General features: G+C 46.9%; 1 protein-coding gene across 4 annotated transcripts in view; it reads left to right on the forward strand.

Annotated features, from left to right (window-relative positions):
• Positions 1 to 621: 621 nt before the first annotated feature.
• Positions 622 to 20,106, forward strand: part of CEP295 (centrosomal protein 295) — an 83,673-nt gene continuing 64,188 nt past the window's right edge. For 2 of the 4 annotated variants that reach the window (XM_075919300.1, XM_075919301.1), the window contains exons 1-7: positions 623 to 762; positions 1,055 to 1,099; positions 2,711 to 2,866; positions 5,981 to 6,181; positions 9,245 to 9,369; positions 11,390 to 11,483; positions 14,350 to 14,463. In XM_075919300.1, coding sequence (XP_075775415.1) covers positions 2,759 to 2,866; positions 5,981 to 6,181; positions 9,245 to 9,369; positions 11,390 to 11,483; positions 14,350 to 14,463 — 642 coding nt within the window. In that variant the 5' untranslated portion in view covers positions 623 to 762; positions 1,055 to 1,099; positions 2,711 to 2,758. Of the gene's footprint in view, positions 763 to 1,054; positions 1,100 to 2,710; positions 2,867 to 5,980; positions 6,182 to 9,244; positions 9,370 to 10,866; positions 11,016 to 11,389; positions 11,484 to 14,349; positions 14,464 to 20,106 lie in introns of those variants that run through there. The other 2 variants (XM_075919302.1, XM_075919303.1) reach the window with 2 other exon arrangements.

The raw sequence follows: 20,106 nt of genomic DNA on the forward strand, positions 1-20,106 counted from the left end.
CCAGGGACAGCTACCCAGTTGGCAGGCTTGGAAGAATTTTAAAAGGCTTTGTTTTTTAAATATCGTCTGTGAGGGTTGCCCCCTGTGACTGAAGCTATCCTGGGAGATTTATTTTCCCCATCTGGAAGGCCAGGACAAGCCTAGAGTCCCCCGTCTCCAGAGCCTAAGCGCCTTGACTAATAATTTCATTATATCCGCGTTTTCCCTTCACTCTCTCCCGCCCACTGTCTCTGTTCTAGCTCTGGCACCGCCACCCGTAACCGCCAAGGCTCTCCCCTGCGAGCGAGCTCCCAGTACTAGTCCCCCTCCTAGCCCCACACAAAATGGCGCTTCCTTCCTTCCCGCCCGCAGTCCAGAGGCGCGTTTTTATCTCCCCTCCCACAGACACTGCGTAAGTAACTAGCGCACGCAGCTAATTCCTACAGCTACCAGCCCCTGACACTACACCGGCCAATCACGGCCCGTCTTAGTTACCATTGGCCAATAGGCACGGCGATGCCACCATAGGGGCGTTCCCACCTGCAAACCTTCTCATTGGCTCGCGCCCAATCACTGGTTCGTGTGTTGAACCAGTCGCTGAGCTCCTTCCTGGCGCATGCGTATTGTAAGTTATCTGTTCTAAACCCGCAGGCGGTTGGCTTCGCGCGTTTCCCTTAGTCACTGGCGGGCGATTCGAGCTATAGCGGATGTGACGACATAGGCCTCGGCCCAGTGGCCGGAAGAAGCCGTTTGAAACGACGGAGGCTGGTGCGCGGCGGGCAGGTGAGGTTGGTAGCAGGGTTGCGGCAGGGAGTGGCGCGTGTTAGCTCCCCGCAGATTCGCCCAGCCGTGCCCGGCTCCCTGGTGCTGTTGCGGCGGCAGGCGGGCGTGGGACGTCCCGTTTGGCTTGGCGCGGTGCCGCCGCCCTGGATTCCCTCTCCCCTTGAAAGCTTTATGCGTGTGCCCGGGGCGGCTGTGCCGCGCGCCCGGCGCCCTCTGTCGAGGGGCTGCTCTGTGTGAAGCCCGCTTGACGGGAAGGCAAGGCGCTAACTCCTCCACGTCCCTCCATTTGCAGAGTCTGCTTGTCCTTTGAGCCCTGATCCTGAGAGGAGACGGAGAGGTAGGTGGAGGCGGAGTCATGGGGTAAAGCTGTGTGTGGCTGCTAGTCTGTAACAAACGTTTGGGAGTGCTCCCCTCCATGCCTTCCTACCTGCCCTAACTACCTTGCACTCCTTGTCCACTAGTGACCTCAGAGTCAAAAAGGCCAGTGTAGAGTGGCAGGTTTAGTGGCTTGAGTGATAAATAGGGCTGTCAAGCAATTAAAAAACGAATCAAAATTAATTGTACTATCAATGAGGGCATACATAAGCATGGCTATACTGGGTCAGATCAAAGGTCCATCTAGCCCAGTATCCTGTCTTCTGAGAATTGCCAATGCCAAATGCCAGGGAGAGTGAACAAAAACAGTCATCAAGTGATCACTCTCCTGTCATTTATTTCCAGCCTCTGACAAACAGAGGCTAGGGACACTGTTTCTACCCATCCAGGCTAGCAAGCATTGATGGACTTAACCTCCATGGCTACGTCTCGATTGCATCCCTTTTTCGTAAAAGGGATGCAAATTAAACTTATCACAGTTGCTAATGAAGTGGGGATTTAAATCTTCCCTGCTTCATTAGCATAAAAATGGCTGCCGCTTTTTTTGGGCACGGAACTTTGCTGGAAAAAAGCGCCAGTCTAGACGTGGATCTTTTGGAAAAGAAAGCCTTTAGTGATATTTTAAGAGGGATAAGGGATCTTTCGGAAAAGGCTTTATTTTCTGAAAGATCCGTGTCTAAACTGGCACTTTTTTCCAGCAAAGCTCCGTGCTGAAAAAAGCGGCAGCCATTTTTATGCTAATGAAGTTGGGGAGATTAAATCCCCACCTCATTAGCAATTGTGATACGTCTAATTTGCATCCCTTTTACGAAAAAGGGATGCAATCTAGACATAGCCCATGAGTTTATCTAATTTTTTTGGGAACCTTGTTCAGGATCCTGGTCTTTACAGTATCCTCTGGCAAGAAGTTCCACAGATTATGTGCTATGTGAAGAAAAACTTCACATGTTCCACTATGTGCTATGTGAAGAAAAACTGCCATTTGTTTCTTTTAAAGCTTCCACTTGTTAATTTCATTTGGTGACCCCCTTAATTCTTATGTTATGGGAACAAGTAAATACCTTTTTTATGTACTTTCTTCACACTAGCCATGATTTTATAGACCTCTATCATATCCCCCTTAGCCTCCTCTTTTCTATGCTGTAAAGTCACATTAATCTCTCCCCATTTGACAGGTTTTCCATACTACTTATAATTTTTATTGCCCCTTTCTGAACTCTTTCCATTGTATGACAATACATATTTTTGGAATAAGGCGACCACATCTGTATGCAGTATTCAAGATGTGGGTGTACCTTGTATTATGCAGAGGCAATAAAGATATTCAGTCCCTTTTTTAATGATTCCTTATATTCTGTTAGTTTTTTTTGACTGCCATTGCACATTGAGTGGATGTTTTCAGAGAAATATCCATAATGACTCCAAGATCACTCTCTTGAGTGATTATAACTAAATTTGTCCCCATCATTTTGTATGTACAGTGTATTTTTCCAGTGTATGTTACTTTGCATTTATCAATATTAAATTTCATTTGCCATTTTGTTGTTGAATCATCTCCTTTGCTCTTACTTAGCTTGAGCAGCTTAGTGATATAGAAGACAAATATTCAGTGTATGCAAAAATGAAAAGAAAAGTGGCAAAAGGTGGGAGACTGAGGCTTAGTCCTAACGAAGAAGCTTTACTTTTGAAAGAAGAATATGAAAGACGACGAAGATTAAGGTTGCAACAGGTATGTCTGCATTGTCAGCTGTACTTTTTGTTTAGAAAAACAATCTACATTCTACTTCTTTAAATGTACTATTAAACAGCAAAATTTGTAGTTTGGTAACACATTGTCTTTGTTTTGCGGAGTAAGTTTGTCAAATGCGTTCATTATCAATTCCTTCCATGTTTTGCAGTGGTTTCTCTCTTTAGTGCTCTGTTCATGCTCCTTGGGGTTTTATCCTTGATCCTTTCTTTCCTCTACTAGGGATGTTAAAATGTTTAACTGTTGATATTTTTCAGCAGTTACACGTTAGGGAAGTTAGATATCAATTATTTTAAAAATCGTGTAGCTGCAATAATTTTTAACCATTACATAGTTACTAAAATACCTGCCCCCAGGGAGGGGGCAGGGCTGGCAGCCAGTGCACTTTCAACCCCACTCCCAGGGAGCCCCCTGCCACCCAGTACTGCTGCCTCTGTGTCACAGGCAGCAGCATGGGATGACAGGTGGAGATAGTCCAGGAGGGGATCCTGTTTAAAAACTGACTCCCCATGCAGACCAGATCCTGCATGCCACCCCGCACCGCTCTTTGATACAGAGGCAGCAGTGTGGGGTTGCAGCCGCTCTGTTCGTGTGGGACCCAAGCTCATGGGAAACGGGCTATTCAGCCAGCTCCTCCCAAGAACTAGCCCTCACTGCTGCCTCTGTGGGAGGCAGTAGGGGTGGGCAAGTGGCTCTGCGGGAACCAGCATGTGTGGAGAGCTGGCTTGAAAGCTGGCTTCTCACAGGCACCGCCTCCCAGCTTTTCCTCCCCTGATACAGAAGCAGCAATCAGGAGGGGGTGTAAGCCCGGTCTTATTGGTTAATAGTTTTAACAGCTATAACATCCCTATTACATGTGGGGTGACACTCAACTGCCCAGGAGCCGGAGCACATGGGGATCCGGTGTTCCCGCGCTGCTGCCTCTGATACGGAGGCAGCAGCATGGGGCAGGAGGGCAGGCAGACTGGGAATTTGCATGTATCTCTGAAGGTTAATAGATGAGCTCAAGCACATCGGTTATCAGTGAGCATGGTTACACTTTCACATCCCCATCTTCTACACATCTATTTTCAGATGTGATTGTTCAGGGGCATCTCTTGTAAGGATCTTAAGGACTAGTTGACAAGCAAATATTTATTGGATAGGCAGCTGGCTAGTTGTTCCCCTCCCCCCTGCTGCCTCTATCAGATAGAGGCAGCGAAGAAGGGGTACTTCAAGGCGGCAGCGCCATGTGGAGCCCGGGCTCAGCTGGGGACTCCCCAGCTGATCCTGGGCTCCGTGTGGCATTTCCACAGAACCTGAGATCAGCTGGAGATTCCCTAGCTACCCATGGATTCTGGGGAAATGGCGCAAGGAACCCGTGGTCCCCCGCTGACCCCAGGCATTGTGTGGCATTTCAAATCGGCAGCACAACATGGAGCCCGGGGTTAGCCCTGAAGTGGCGCAGCAGAGGAGCTGGAGTGCCAGCGTAAGCTCTCCAGTGCTGGTGTGGCTCTGAGCCTTGAGCCCGCTGACCCCAGACTCCGTGCTGCGCTTCCACTTTTAAATGCACAAGAACCCCCTCTGGGGACTTTTGTATCCTTCTAAGCTGACTCGCCAGCTTGACTTCCCGCTGCCACTGGGCTGCATGCTGAGTTCCGCATTCCTCCTTTGAAATGTACACGAGCCCTCGCTGGAGGAATGCAGAAGTGCCTACTCGACTAAATAACCAGTAGTTAACATCCCTAATCTCTTCATATGTCTCTTTGCTCTTGAGGTATTACTTCCATGCAAACATACATCCTTGACTGCCTTTTAGACATTCCTTCTAGATCAGGGGTAGGGAACCTCAGGCCTGGAGGCTGGTTGCGGCCCCCTACTTGCCTAGGTCTGGCCCCCGAGGTTCAGAACCTCCCCAGCATTGGCAAGGTTGCACTGGTGCTCCAGCTCCCCTGCTGCCCCAACGCAAGGCTGGAGCACACAAGATCTATTAGGCTGGGCCCCCTTAGCTCAGGTGGACAAGGGGAATCTGGGTAGGGTCTTTCTCCTCAGTTGGGGGCCACGTCAGTGAGGGTCCCCACCCCCTTGTGTGTGGCTCCTGACTGATTTAGCAGTGCATCATCTAGAAAAGGAGCGGGGAACCTTTTTTGGGTCAGTGGACAGAAAAATCGAACTAAACATGATTAAACTGAACTTCACTTTCCACTTAAACTTCTTTTTTTCTTTGGTCACCTTGTGAGGGGTGGGGTTTCTATGATTCTTCATATACATAGCTTTGTGCCTTAATATGAAATTGTGGACTCTTCTCTTTCCATCCATGTGGTTGATAAATCCTATAATTCTTGCCTAGGTAAGATATTTAAAATCTACCTCTTTCTCCATACCTACTGCAGTCCTACTTGTATTTATGCCCTTCAACTACTGCAATCTTCCTGTCATTGGCTTCCTGGATTCCCATTGGCTTCCTGCATTCAATGCTATTTAATTGTCTACTTCAGCTTCTGCTGTGCTTGGCGCCTCTTTAAATGGCATTATTGGTTCCTTTTGATAGGAAATGTGAGCATCTCGCTTTTTAAAGTTCTTCACAACCTGCCTTCTAATTACCTTTACACCCCCCCTAACTTTCTGGGGTAAAAATGCTGCATTTCCTATTTCCTTGTACATTCACTATTTAGATTGTATGGTCTTTGGGCAGAGACTTTTTCCTGTTTACAAATAGTAATCTTTCAAATATACATTCGTCAGAACTCACTGATTTGGCAGGGATATGTTGTAATAACTTGTGAGATTTGTTTGCTTTCCTCTTCCTAATTCTCTGTTGACTGAGGTGACTTTTTTCTGGTATCAAGAGAAGGATATTAAATGCATAATTGAATTATGGCTGTTAATGATTGTTCAACTGTAGTATATGAATAGTCTTAAACCTTTATTTAAGATTTTTACTTTGGAAGAAGGAGAATATAGAAACTTACACATAAATTATACTCAGAATCCAATGAGATTGATCTGAATAATCAATATATTGGTTGAGACTGAAAGAGTCACTAGCAAGTTGATTAAAGGTCTGCTAAAAAATAAACAGATAAATCACTTGTAAAATATAATTTACTTGCTCAGGTGAGAGAGCAGGAGAGGCACATTGCATTGCAGATAAGACAAGAAGTGAAACAGAGGAGAGATGAGCAGCTACATCAGTTGGCAGAGGAACTCAAAGCAGAGTGGTGGAAAGCACAAAATCAGAAGATTAAAGCCTTGGAAAAACTGTATCTATCAAGTTTAAGGGCTGTGGGAGAAGGACATAGACAGGCAAAGGAAAACGTAAGTAAATAGATCATGTAATATTGTCACAATCGAGGTTCTTAGAAAGTATTGAACTAAAATTATCAATATTATTGCTTCCCTGACACTTCTGACCTTACACTTTTAGTGCCTGAAGTAATACATTAAAAAAAGTCACTTGAAAACTTTGCAAAAATATTGACATACACCTTTTTAACAAATATGTATTCATGAGATAAGCCATGGTGTGTGAAATCATAAAAGTTTTTATGGGCATTTATTTACAACTACATTGTTTTATAAGGGGTAAAAATCATCAGTCCTGAGAGCTCAAAACAGCCACTAATAGATGCGTTTTAGGAAGTAATTTCTCTTATTGGCAGGTTTTACCCTGTAGACCAATAATGTTTTCTTGTGACCTGGTGTAGGTCACTGTCAGACAAAATGGACAACTGGTTTGACTCAGAAATGTCATCTGTAAGACACATTTCTTCTGAAGTTTGCCTAAAACATGCTATGAACGAGATACATGATAGTGAATGGCAGTGTAAAAGTTTTATTGGTATGCATTTGGGATAACTTGTTTGCTTCTTGTGTAAAGGCAGTCATTCTAAACACATACCAAAAAAATGGTTATACACTGTCACGTGTTTTTTGAAACAGGCATGTGAATGTGTATGAACATTTTTACAAAAATTCAGTGCTGACCTTGATTTAAGTTAGGAGAAAAGAAAGCTGCATACTAAATTGCTGGTTCTAGCTAAATGGTAAGAGGAGTTCTTGAACAAATGGACTCTCAGATGAACAGACAGATACACAGGTGCACATTTCTAAAATATATAGATAGACTTCTATACCCTAACCAACTCCGCAGGGAAACTCTCTGGGCCCAAGTCAGCTAGTACATGTCAGCTGCAAATGTCTAGTTTCTGTGTTGGCGTATAATAAGTAAGTCAGGAGACCTAGCTCTGCTACAGATTTCCTGCATGACCTTTGCCTCAGTTTCTCCACCTATAGAAAGGGGATCATGCTACTTCACCTGGTGTTGAGACATAATTATGACTCTGAAGTGTTTTAATATCATAGGTGGAATGTACTGTGGAAATGCATAGTACTGTAATAAGAGGAGGCAACTAATTGCAAAGGGTAGAGTTACATTTGATATATCCTAGTAACTGGCAACAGCACAAAAAGGATGTGGTATTATAATGAGCTTTTGCCAAAATATTGTTGATAAATCATGGTGATGTTTCTTTGAAATGTTTGTACACTACTATGAAATTAGTACTTTGAACAATTCTTGCTTCCAATATATGAAGCTAGCAGTCAGAGAATAAATGCAGAGGAATGCTTAACTTTTCAAACTGTTTCATGGAATAGAGGGAGGGAATGCATGGCAAATTTGTTAGTATTTACTGTCTTCCTTCTTTATTTGTATAATGAAGAGTGTAAGGCAGCGTTTCCCAAACTATGGGCCGCAGCCCAGTACCGGTCTGCCGGGAAAAAATACCGGGCCTTAGCATGACTGCCAGGGTGTTCCAGGCTCCCGGAGTGCCTGTGCAGCGCCAGGTCCCCCAACCCCTGGGCCACGCTGGGCGGAGGATGCAGCCGGCTGTTCCGGGATCCCGGCATATGCATAGTGAGAGGAGAGCTGGGGGGGGGAGGGGGCAATTGCCCCCGGGCACCACAGTGCGGGGGGGGGGGGGACGCCACACTGGGCGGAGGATGCAGCCGGCTGTTCCGGGATCCCGGCAGAGGCATAGTGAGGGGAGAGCGGGGGGCCAGTTGCTCCCGGGCACAACAGTGGGGGGGGGGGGATGACGCCAGGCTGGGCTGCGGCGGTGGGAGGTGCAGGGCGCTGGGCTTACCTGGGCTGCGGGAGGAGGGAGGTGCTGGAAACCCAGCACTGGACTCAAGGGAGGGAGGGGCAGGGAATCAGTGCTGGCCTCAGCATGTCTGTGCGGTTTGGGGGAAGGTGCAGGGAAACGGGGCTCAGCTGTGCTGTGGGGGAGGCATGTAGAGAACCAGTACGGGGCTCAACTGGGCTGAGGTGGATGGAGGAAGGCATAGGGAACAGAAGGGCAGCTCAGCTGAGCTGCAGAGAAGTGGTGCTGCACTCCCTTGGATTGTGGGGATGGTTTTGGGGGATGTGCAGGGAACCAGCAGGGGTGGGCAGCTCAGTTGGGTTGCAGGGGAGGGAGGCACAAAGAAGCCTAGTGGGGTAGGGGGGAACCAGGAGCCCTGAAATGATCTGCCCTGGTCCCTAAAATCCCTCATCTGGGATGAATCCGGTCCAGAGGGTGCCAGACCAGGGATGTCCAACTCCTACCCAAGTGCCCTCCTTGCATGCTCCCTCCTAGCTAGATACTCTGCCCCCAATTTGGTCCTGCTCCCGCCTCCCGGAGTGCCCATGCAGCATCAAGTCCTCTAGGCCTGGGCTGGGCGAAAGATGCAGCCGAATGTTCCAGGCTCCCGGAGTGCTCATGCGGCGCCGGGTACCCCAAGCCCTGGCCCAGGCTGGGTGGAGGATGTAGCCGGGTGAAATAGTGAAATTTATTCATTTTTCATTCTTTTTTTTTAATATGCATTTATATTTTTGGGCTGCAACGAGTACTGAAAAAAGGGTTCCAACTAAAATAAAAAGTTTGGGAAACCCTGGTCTAGCCAGCTTTCTATCCATCTTACAGTCCATTTATCCAATCCATATTCCCTTAACTTGCTGGCAAGAATATTGTGGGTGACCGTATCAAAAGCTTTGCTAAAGCTGGGACTGGGGGCTTTCGGAGGACCAGATATAACTTATTTGCATATTTATCATTTGCTTAATGAATATGCATATGAATGTTACCAGTCCTCCAAAAGCTTGTGAATGGATTTACTGGTCCCCATGTCAAAAAGTTTGGGAACGCCTGGTATAAGGGGAAATGATTATCCTGAGGATTTTGATTCTTGTAGCATGGAAATTTGTCATTGTGTTTAATGCAGTCATATAAGTTGCTGTTTGTCAGCAGCAATACTTGAATTATCATGTTAATAGTATTATAAGTAATTAGAATCTGGGCAAAGTGTTTATTATAACATTCATTACATTTTATTGTAAAGGAACCTGATTTGGTGGCTCTGGCAAAGCAAGCAGAGGAAAGGAAACAAAGAGCAGAGAAGAGACATAAAGAAGCCCTGAAACAACAGAAAACTCAAAAAGAAAAATTGTTGAAAGAGCAAACATGGTATTTAGTTGTAATTTTTCTTAAAAGTACAGACTATAGTGCATAAAGAGTGAAATGCTGGAACACTGAGACTTCTTGTTTGGATTTGTTTGTAGTTTAGGAATTCCATGTAGTGCTAGCTGATGTTATGGAGTTTGGTAAGAATTGTAGCTTGAGAAACAGAGGAATAAAATGGTCAAAAGCACTAAATGGCTCAAGAGACTATCTGTGGGATGAAGGGCCTTGTACTCTTCTCACTGATTTCCACCTACTTGAGTAGCTGACAGCAATTCAGGGACATATATTAAATTAATTGATCTTGGTTCAGTTCATGAGGGACACATACCTATTTCATAAAATCCACCACTATGTATGTCACTAGCTGTCATGCTTTGTGTTCTCAAAGGATGAGTTCAAACTTGGTTGGATATGAAAAAATAAATAATATGCTTTAGAACAGATATGGGCAATAATTTTTGGTGGGAGGCCACTCTAAGGTTTTGGAAAGTGGTCAAGGGCTGCACTTTTCTGTGGAGGAGATGTGGGGTCTAGGATGGAGGCTGGGTACAGAAGGATGCATGGGGTAAGGGACTAGGGTGCAGGAGACAGTGTGAGGTTTGAGAGGGAGTTTGGGTGAAAGAAGGAGTTATGACCCTGGTCAGGTGGTTGGAGTACAGGGTCTGGGAGTGTCTTTCGGTGCAGGAGAGGATTCTGGCCTGGAGGAGGGGTATAGGAGGGGATACAGAGCCTGGGAGGGAGTTGTGACCTAGGGCAGGGGAGTGCAGAAGGTTTGGATGGTGACTAAGGGGAAGGAATTGGGGTCTGGGAGTGGCATGGGTGTCAGAGGCAGGCTCTGGCTAGGAGGCGCTTACCTAAGCATCTCCTGGCCAGCACCCCCAAGCCAGGCTGGGATCCCTGCCTGCTGCAACCCCAGATCACTCAGGGTACATCTCAACTACATCCCTCTTTTGAGAGAGGGATGTAAATTAGAGATATCGAAATTGCAAATGAAGCCAGGATTTGACTTTCCTGTGCTTCATTTGCATAATCGCATCACGGCGTTTTTTCGAAAAATGCTATTTTGAAAGTGAAACCGCAGTCTAGATGCAGTTCTTTTGAAAAGAAAAGCCTTTTTTGAAAGATCCTGTAAACTTCATTTTTCTGAAAAAACGCTGTGACACGATTATGCAAATGGAATGCAGGAAATTCAAATCCTGGCTTCATTTGCAATTTCGATATGTCTGATTTTCATCCCTCTTTCAAAAGAGGGATGTAGTCTAGACATAGCCAGCCGCAGGCTGTTCCCTCTGTGGCTCTCAGCTCCTGAAGGGGGAAGAGTCTTGTGCTGCCCCCATCACCCAGGCCAATCTCTCAGCTCCTATTAGCTGATTGTTTCCAAACAATAAGAGCTAAGAGATTGGCTGGGGTCAGTTCCTATTGGCTAGCTGTTTCTGGCCAGAAGGAGCTGAAGACTGAGCTAGCGCATGGAGATCACACACAGCCTCCTCCTTTTTCCAGAGCAGAGAGCTGCTGCACTGTGCTTTAAACCCACCATGTATCTGAGGGTCCCAGCAGGTGGTCTGTGGGCCGGATCCAGCCCCCGGCCATATTTTACCCAGCCCTACTTTAGAAGATAGTACTACTGGAGGAGAGAGAAAGCATTGTAGGTAAGTTTGTGTACATGTGAAAAGTGAAAGTGGGATGACTGTAGTGACACGTGCAACCCTGTGATATTCAGGAAAACTATTTGAAAGGCAGGTGGGAAGTTGATTTTGTTCGGAAGGTTGTGCTCTCTGCGATTCTGATCCCTTTTTGAATATCTGCATTAATTCAAGAAATTGATTAGTCAGTGCTTTCTTTCATTTTTAGTTTCCCGTTCACTGTGATAAAATTATTTCTTCTGTTCACTAGCCCCTTGAGAGTAAGGATACATACAAATATTAATTAAAATATGTTTTTAGGTTTACCTTTGATTTTTACACAGTGCTAATATTCCTGTTAGAATGCTTTTTTTCATCCAACCATTCTCTTCTCTCCTAAGGCGAACAAATGCACGTAAGCATGCATTGTACATGGAAAAAGAGAGAGCTGCCAAAATTGCAAGCCTACCACCACCTCCACCTCATCCTTTTGAGGTGAGCATCCAATATGCAGGGATGGCAATAATTTCAGAGTAAAATATAAGCATTACTGTGGCTTTAGACTGTCTCCTGGAAGCATAACATCTGAATTCACTATTTGCACGTTGTAAGTTGCAGCAGTGCACCAAAGACTATTCAGAGGGGAAATTAAAGAATTAATTTAATGTACAAACATATTCCTTGTCTCTAGGTTTTCTTTTTTAATTTGTTTTTAGGTGATGTGGTTTTCTTAATTAATGAGCTCTGTCAATCTTTACTACTACTAAGACAATATAAGTCAGAGTTTTAATGCTCTTCTTTCAAATTCATACACCGTCCCAGTGGGGTACTTTATTTTGAGCCTATAACTCAGAGCTTGAGGAGTCTGTTAGATTTTTTTTTTTCAGCGGTTTTCTTATTTTCTGTGTTAAATTTGTGAAATGTAGAGTACAGAATATATGCTAGTACCATTCATTCTGTTAAAACTGGTGCTTTAGACAAGTGAGTAAAAACTAGAACCCTAATCTTACAGCAGGAGTGGACAATAATTTGTGACCAGAAATTTTTGAAGTGGCCCTGGGCCTCCCCAGAAGGGGTGGAGCTTTGGGCAGAAGGGGCAGGGCCAGGATACTTCCGTGCTTCCCCACCCATGGACCCTGATTGGGGAGTATGCTAAGTCTACCCCTGAGCCCTTGGTGGTGGGAGGACACTTCGTGGAGCTGTGGGGAGGTAAAAGATAGGATTACAAGGGCAACACTTATAATGCAATATATGTTGGCTATCTTGCTGTTCAAATTGCTGGGCTGTGCCAAAATGGAGAACCATGGATTGAGGCGCAGAGAAAATCTAAAAAGATATAGAGATGGGTATAGAGGACTGGAGAAATCCTATGTAGAGGTGGCATGGCATCTGACTTCCTGGTTTTGGAATGGGGAACTCTGAAGGAGACATGAGTTAGATGCATATGGAGCAGACAGTACATTTGTGGGGCAAGAGTGGCGCTGAGGCGTAAAAAGGACCCCAAGAGCAGAGTTATAGGGTATATATGGATGAGATATGAGTTGAATGTGTTGAAGTTTTCAATGGGGATAAAGGCCAGTCTTTACCTCTGCTGCATTTGTTTGTCATATCTTAGAAGCATGACTCCCATCCTCTTACATAACATCTATGGGACACTAACATCTGCAGGAGGGAAATCTTGCTTTGGTGGGCTGATGCCACTTTCTTCACGTTATACACCAATCCATTACCAAACTAAGTGATTGGGCAACAAAATGGCAAATGATAATTAATGTTGATAAATGTAAAGTAATGCACATTGGAAACAACAATTCCAATTATACATACAATATAATGGGGACTAATTGAGCTACAACTACTCGAGAGAGATCTTGGAATCATTGTGGATAGTTCTCTGAAAACATCCACTCAATGTTCAGCAGCAGACAAAAAAAGCAAATAGACTGTTAGAAATAATAAAAAATGGGACAGAGAATAAGACAGAATATCTTATTGCCTCTACATAAAACCATGGTATGCCCACATCTTGAATACTGCAAACAGATGTGGTCACCTCATCTCAAAAAAGATATATTGGCATTGGAAAAGGTTCAAAAAAGGGTAACAAAAGTGATTGGGGTTTGGAACGGGTCCTATATGAAGAGAGCTTAAAAAGACTTGGACTTTTCAGCTTAGAAAGAAGGGATATGATAGGGTCTATAAAATCACGACTGTTTTGGAAAAAGTGACTAAGGAAAAGTTATTTACTTATTCTCATAATATAAGAACTAAGGGTGAGCAAATGAAATTAATAGGCTGCAGATTTAAAACAAAGTTTTCACACAGCACATAGTCAACCTGTGGAACTGCTCTCCAGAGGATATTGTAAAGACTAGGACTTTAATGCACTTCAGAAAAGTGCTAGATAAATTCATAGAGGTTAGGTCCATCAATGGCTATTGGCTAGGGACACCATTCCTACCCATCCTAGCCTCTGTTTGCCTGGAAATGGATGACAGGAGAGGGATCACATGATGATTACCTGTTGTGATCCCATCCTCTGGGGCATCTGGTATTGGCCACTGACAGCAGACAGGATAGTGGACTAGATGGACCTTTGGTTTGACCCACTATGGCCGTTCTTAAGTTATATGCAGGACTTGACAGTCTGTTGAATCTACTCGCCTTTGGCAAGTAGATTTCAGCCCGGCACCTCGTTTACCGGCGGCATGTGCATGCTCAATGCAGCTCTTGCGCATGTGCAGTGTGGGGCTGGCGAGTGGCTTTTGCCGTGGTTCGTCAAGCCCTGGTTACATGTATGTTCATTAGGCACTTGTTTTAAAAAGCTCAGAGAAGTTCTGAAACAAAGTTTGAAGATTTGTTTCAGTAAAGTCTTGCTAACACAGCGCTCCTCCTCCACCACCACTTTGCACATATTTTGCAGGAGCAGCATAGACATTTGCTAATATAAGTAATGTCTCTTCTTGAACAGAACTTCTAGAACTTCTGCTACCATCAAAAGATATTTTGCCATTTTTAAAGAGTGTGGTTGAGATTTTACTTTTTGCTCTTTGTTGAAGGTATGGTTGTCCATCATTTTGGCAGCTGCTGTAAATCGGGTCTCTGTTGGTACATAAAAACAAAACACTTTTTAAGGTAACACTATTGAAAATTGGAGCCGTACCTTAAGATTAATGACATTTGGTGAGGAGTTTGCTCTCAGTCACTAAGCCCTCCTGTTATGCCTCTTGTTGAATGTGGTTTGTTAGTTAATAATAAAAGTTGGGAGATCTCTGCAAATTGTTTATTTATGCTCCATTTAACTCAATGGAAAACAGTGCTACTGTAAAGTAACTGGTTATTTGTACTTTCTGCTTTTTAGGACTTTGAAGTGAAAAGAATGCCTACAGTAAAAGTCTATAATGCTGACAGTTTTTCTGTTACTCATCACCATCTTTTTGAACCTTATGTGGATAGAGAAATGGACACAACACAGGTGACTGATGTCAAATATGTCTATGGTATACACTTGCCTATAGCAGTTTCGTTGCATTGTATCTATGGATTTGAAATCGGCAGCAACGGATATTAGTTTCACAAAAATCTAAGTTTAAAAAAATCTAAGAATTAGTATAGCATAATTAAAAGAAAGACATGCATACTAATTATGTGTTTGTATTCAGGCTCCAATTCTGCAAATACTTACTCACTTGAATAGCCTATTATGTTTGGTAGGACTACTTGCTTATCTAAAATTACCCAGGATTGTTAAATGTATGAAGGATAATGTCCTGAAGACTAAGAGCAGATTCATCAGAGTTTGTTTCATGTGTGAAACTTATTCCTCCATTTGTTGCTAATGTTCCTCCATTTGTTGCTACCTATGTATCCTTGTTTATGGGCCACGAGTAGTCATATACAGGCAGTCCCCGAGTTACATAAGTCGGATCCGCACTTACGAACGGGGTTTTTCTCGCCCCGGAACTCGCGGGCGGCGGGACCACCCAGACGCGCAATGGTCCCGCCACCGCGTCCTCCGGGGCGAGAAAAGCTGCTCCGGGTGTCCCTGGTCTGCTGGGGACCCCTCCCAGCAGACCAGGGACACCCGGAGCAAAGCCGCAGAGGCGGCGGGGTCCCCGCCTCCAAGGCTTTGCTCCGGAGCAAAGCTTTGGAGGCGCGGGACCGCGCCGCCTCCAAGGCTTTGCTCGGGGTGTACCTGGTCTGCTGGGGACCCCTCCCAGCAGACCAGGGACACCCCGAGCAGACCAGGGACACCCGGAGCAAAGCCGCAGAGGCGGCGGGGTCCCCGCCTCCAAGGCTTTGCTCCGGAGCAAAGCTTTGGAGGCGCGGGATCGCGCCGCCTCCAAGGCTTTGCTCGGGGTGTACCTGGTCTGCTGGGGACCCCTCCCAGCAGACCAGGGACACCCCGAGCAGACCAGGGAGACCCGGAGCAAAGCCGCAGAGGCGGTGGAGTCCCCGCCTCCAAGGCTTTGCTCCGGGTCTCCCTGGTCTGCTTGGAGGGGGAGGGGGGCGCAGCTAGTGCGCCCTCCCCCCCCCAGCAGACCAGGCTTTTGTTGTGAACGCCTGGGGTAGAGCAGCTGGGGTGTTTCCGGGTTGGTCCTGGGGGGACCTACCCGGCAGCGCCCCAGTTGTTCTGTCCGAGGCTCCAGAGTCAGCTGCTGTTGAAACTGATCAGTGGCTGATTCCAGGAAGCTGGGGGCAGAGCAACTCTGCCTCCGGCTTCCTGTAGTCAGCCCCTGGTCAGTTTCAGCAGCAGCGGCTGAATCTGGAGCTAGTTCCGAGTTACGTACAAATTCAACTTAAGAACAAACCTATAGTCCCTATCTTGTACGTAACCCGGGGACTGCCTGTAACTTTCTTCAGCTTTTAGCAGCCAGATTTCAGAAGGTTCTTGCTTAGCAAAACTCACAAGGATATATTTTCCATATGTTTCTGTAAAAACGTAGTTTTGTATTTTACAACAGAAAAAATAAGCAGTCTAGAATAACATCAAATGTATGTCATTACATTCAGTTTTATATCTTGCATTGAATGAAAAATCCTGGTTGTTTTTTGGTGTTATCAATCTACCTTAAACATTGTATAAGGAATTGTACCTCCCTTACCAGGTTGTACCTTTGTACCTTCCTTAACCAGGACTCTGTGGTCCAGCACCATTCAGGGCCGGCCCACAACATTTTTGCACCTGAGGCGGGGAGCTCAAATGATATCCCCATACTTCCTCACTTGGGCCAAAACTTTGAAAGGTTTCAATTCTGCCTTCTTCCTGTTCTACTCCTCTCATGGTACTGCTCTGCTACCTACATATGCACCAGCAGCAGACACAGTTCTTCTTCGAGTGGCCCCGTGGGTGCTCCACTCTAGGTGTCGGGTCCGTCCCGGCGCCACTGATCGGAAGATTTCAGAGCCATACCGGGCCGGGCCGCGCATGCTCTCTGCGCTGCTGGTCGTTCGCGCCCTTTCCAACGATCGCGGCTCGGCCCCCCCGCCAGTTCCTCTCAACCGTCCTCGGTTGCTGACGGAAAAGGCGATCTCTCTGCGGTCGCTTGCCTTGTGCTCCTAAAAAAAAAAAAAAAAAAAAAAAAAACCATAGTCTGTAAATAGTTTGATTTTTCCTGTAGTTTAGTTAGTTATTAGTCTTTGTTAGTTAATTAGAAAGGAAACAGAACATAGTTAGTCAGTTGCGCGCTGAAGCGCTTTTTACTGGTCAGTTTCACCGCCATGTCCGGATCACCCGGCTTTAAGCGGTGCGGACAATGTAAAGAGGCAATGCCTGCGTCTGATGGGCATAGTCTCTGTTTTCGTTGCTTGGGGGAGTCTCATATACCAAGCAAGTGTGCCCACTGTTCTAAATTGACTCCGAGGGCAAGACGAGACAGGGATCTCCGCCTCAAACTCCTGCTCTGCGACAAGGCTCTTCAGCCATCAAACCCTCTGCAACAGGAGTCCTCACAAACCCCAAAAAGAAGGGCAATATCTCCTGCAGCAGCCGGAGCGAAAAAGAAAAAAGCCTCCCCTGCCCGATCCCTGCCAGCGGTCCCTCTTCCCCCGGTGAATCAGGGAGACCGGGGATCGGACAACAGCCGCTCCGCGGCTAAGTCAATTTCCCAGCCGCGCTCTGCAAAACAGGGCAAGCATCGCACTGCGTCTGCCCCACCGCCAGTCTCCCCTCTCCATAGGGAGCACGAGCGGGATCCGACTCCTTCGGGGAGTAAGCGGCCTCGGCTAACAGCGCCGCCGGATAAGTCATCGTCCCCGGAACGGCGGGACATGCTGGGGTCAGCAACGGAGTCGGCTGCCCAAGCGGTCAACGAAGCGGTGCCGCTTGCCGTTCCGCGGGAACGCGCTCCTTCGGCACCAGACAGACGGCACCGGGAGAACCCGGCACCGCAGACCGAGGACCCGGTTCCGTCAAGGCAGCCGGCACCGGAACCTGTCAGCGGCCCCGCAACACACCCGGTGCCGCAGGAGTCATCTGCATCGGCACCGAGAGAGTCATCGCAATCAGCTAGGCTGCAAACAGCCTCTCCTTCTTCTCATGAGTCACGCTCCCCATCTGTTAGGGAGGTTTATCGCAGCACAGCAAGACACTCTGCAAGTGCTAAAGGGCATTCATCAGCCCATGCACGGGCATCTGGGAAGTCGATCCCTAGGGATCATTCCTTGTCTCCCTCTCCTGTGCATTCAACATACCCTTCCCCACCTCAGTACTCGGGATCGGGGAGAGTACCTTACTACCCAAGACATAGGTCCTCACGGTCCCCGCAACGAAGATCTTCCCACTATTACAGAAACACATCTCGTTCTCCGAGTTACTCTCCTCCAAGGTCTCACCATACTAGACATGGTAGCAGATATGCATCCAGGAGACCATCCCCTGATTCTGTTTATCGTTACCACAGGGGTTATTACACGGGTAGGCAGGACAGATCACCGTCCCACTCGTGTTCCTGTTGTTGCCGTCAATCATCTTACAGGCGCCATTCACAACCGGCCTCTGAGCATCGGCGCTCGCAGTCACCCAGACCACCTCCTAGTGCCACCTCAATTTCGGTCCTGTCGGAGCCTGAAGAGGGCCAGATATCGGACACAGATGATCGGCCTCCACAAGCTTCGTCGCAGGATGCCCAGTCTTCTTTCCCCGACGACGCGATTTTTGCTATGGACTCCTCACCACCAGATGACACCAGAGAGTTTCAGGACCTCTTTAAAAGGGTAGCACAATCACAGGAGGTTCAGTTAGCGGACGTGAACGTGAAGCAATACAAGTTACTGAAGAATTTACACCCTAGACAGCAATCTAAGGTGGCTTTACCGCTGGACGAGGCTATCCTGGAACCAGCCACAGAAATTTGGAAGACGCCGGCTTCCACTACTCCATCCTGCAAGCGAGCAGAAAAGAGATACTTCATATCTTCTAAGGGTGCTGAGTTCCTTTTCACTCACCCTCAGCCAAACTCGTTGGTTGTGGATGCAGCTCTTCAGAGAGCTAAGAACCCGCAAGTAAGAAACTCGGCAGCAGACAAGGACGCAAAGAGATTGGACATATTCGGCAGGAAAGTGTACTCCTCTTCAACTCTTCTCCTCCGGATTGCAAATTACTCAGCGTTGCTCTCCAATCATAGTTTTGACAACATTGCAAAATTGTCAGAAATTGCTCAGCGAATTTCCGAAACGGACAAAGTACTTCTCCGAGCTATACTGCAAGAAGGCTACGCATGTGCCAGAGCAGGCTTGCAAATCGCCATGGATGTGGCGGACACAGCGGCTCGATCAATCGCAACAGCAGTTTCCATGAGAAGAGCTTCATGGCTTGCGACCGCTGCCGTACCGAAAGAATTACAGTCTAAGGTCGAGGATCTTCCGTTCGACAGAATCAAGCTGTTTGCGGAGAAGACGGACGAGGTGCTCCACACGGGTAAAGATTCCCGGGCTACCTTACGTACCCTCGGGATGTATGTTCCACCTTTCCGTCGTAAACGCTATTTCCCATTCCAAAGACGTTACGATTACCAGTTCCGCAGACAACAAAACCGTCCATACGATCAGAACCGGTCCAAGCAAAGGACACAGCGCAGACGCCCTCAGCCACCCAGGGTGAATAACGCAGGAGCACCCAAGCAGCAAGTTTGACTTTCAGGTCAAGGGCACGCCGGTCGTTCCGGTAACAGTCAGAGGCACCACTCCCATCTTCAAACATCGGTTGCGACCCTACTACCATCAGTGGGTGGCCATATCATCGGACAGATGGGTGTTGGAAGTGATAAAATTCGGACTCACCATCCCATTTACATCCCTCCCTCCTCCTACCCCTCCCACCCCGTCCCTTTTCAGGGACCCTTCTCACGAGGCCCTCCTAAAACAGGAGGCCTATCGCCTGTTGGAAATCGGGGCAATAGAAAGGGTCCCAGACCAATTCAGGGGAAAAGGATTTTATTCAAGGTACTTCCTGACTCAAAAGAAAACAGGGGGTTGGAGACCCATACTCGATCTACGGGAGTTAAACCGTTATCTGCGAAAGCAGCGGTTCAAGATGGTAACTCTGACTACAATAATCCCTTCTCTAGACACCGACGACTGGTTCGTAGCCCTCGACCTCCAAGACGCCTACTTTCATGTGGCCATACACCCGGCGCACAGACGTTTCCTGCGATTTGTTATAAACAACGAGCACTTTCAATACTGTGTCCTCCCGTTCGGGCTGGCTTCAGCTCCAAGAGTCTTTTCAAAGACGCTTGCCGTGGTCGCCGCCCATCTTCGTCGTCTCGGAGTCATCATATTCCCTTACCTGGACGACTGTCTCATAAAGGGAAGGACGGCACAAGAGACAACTCAAATGCTTTCAAAAGTCATAGAGACTTTCAACTCACTCGGGTTGATAATAAACGAACAAAAATCCACGCTTATTCCAACTCAAAACATAAAGTTCATAGGAGCGGTTCTCGAATCCCGCACGGCGAGAGCATACCTGCCCACGGACAGATTCCAGGCAATAAAAGACCTGGTCAATCTTCTCCAAAAGACCACAACAATCTCAGCACATACTTGCCTGCGATTGCTCGGCCACATGGCGGCGGCCACCTTTGTAGTCCCGCATGCACGTCTCCATTTAAGGAAC

Source organism: Pelodiscus sinensis, chromosome 1, assembly GCF_049634645.1.
Source record: "Pelodiscus sinensis isolate JC-2024 chromosome 1, ASM4963464v1, whole genome shotgun sequence".
In the NCBI taxonomy this organism is placed as follows: Eukaryota; Metazoa; Chordata; order Testudines; family Trionychidae; genus Pelodiscus; species Pelodiscus sinensis.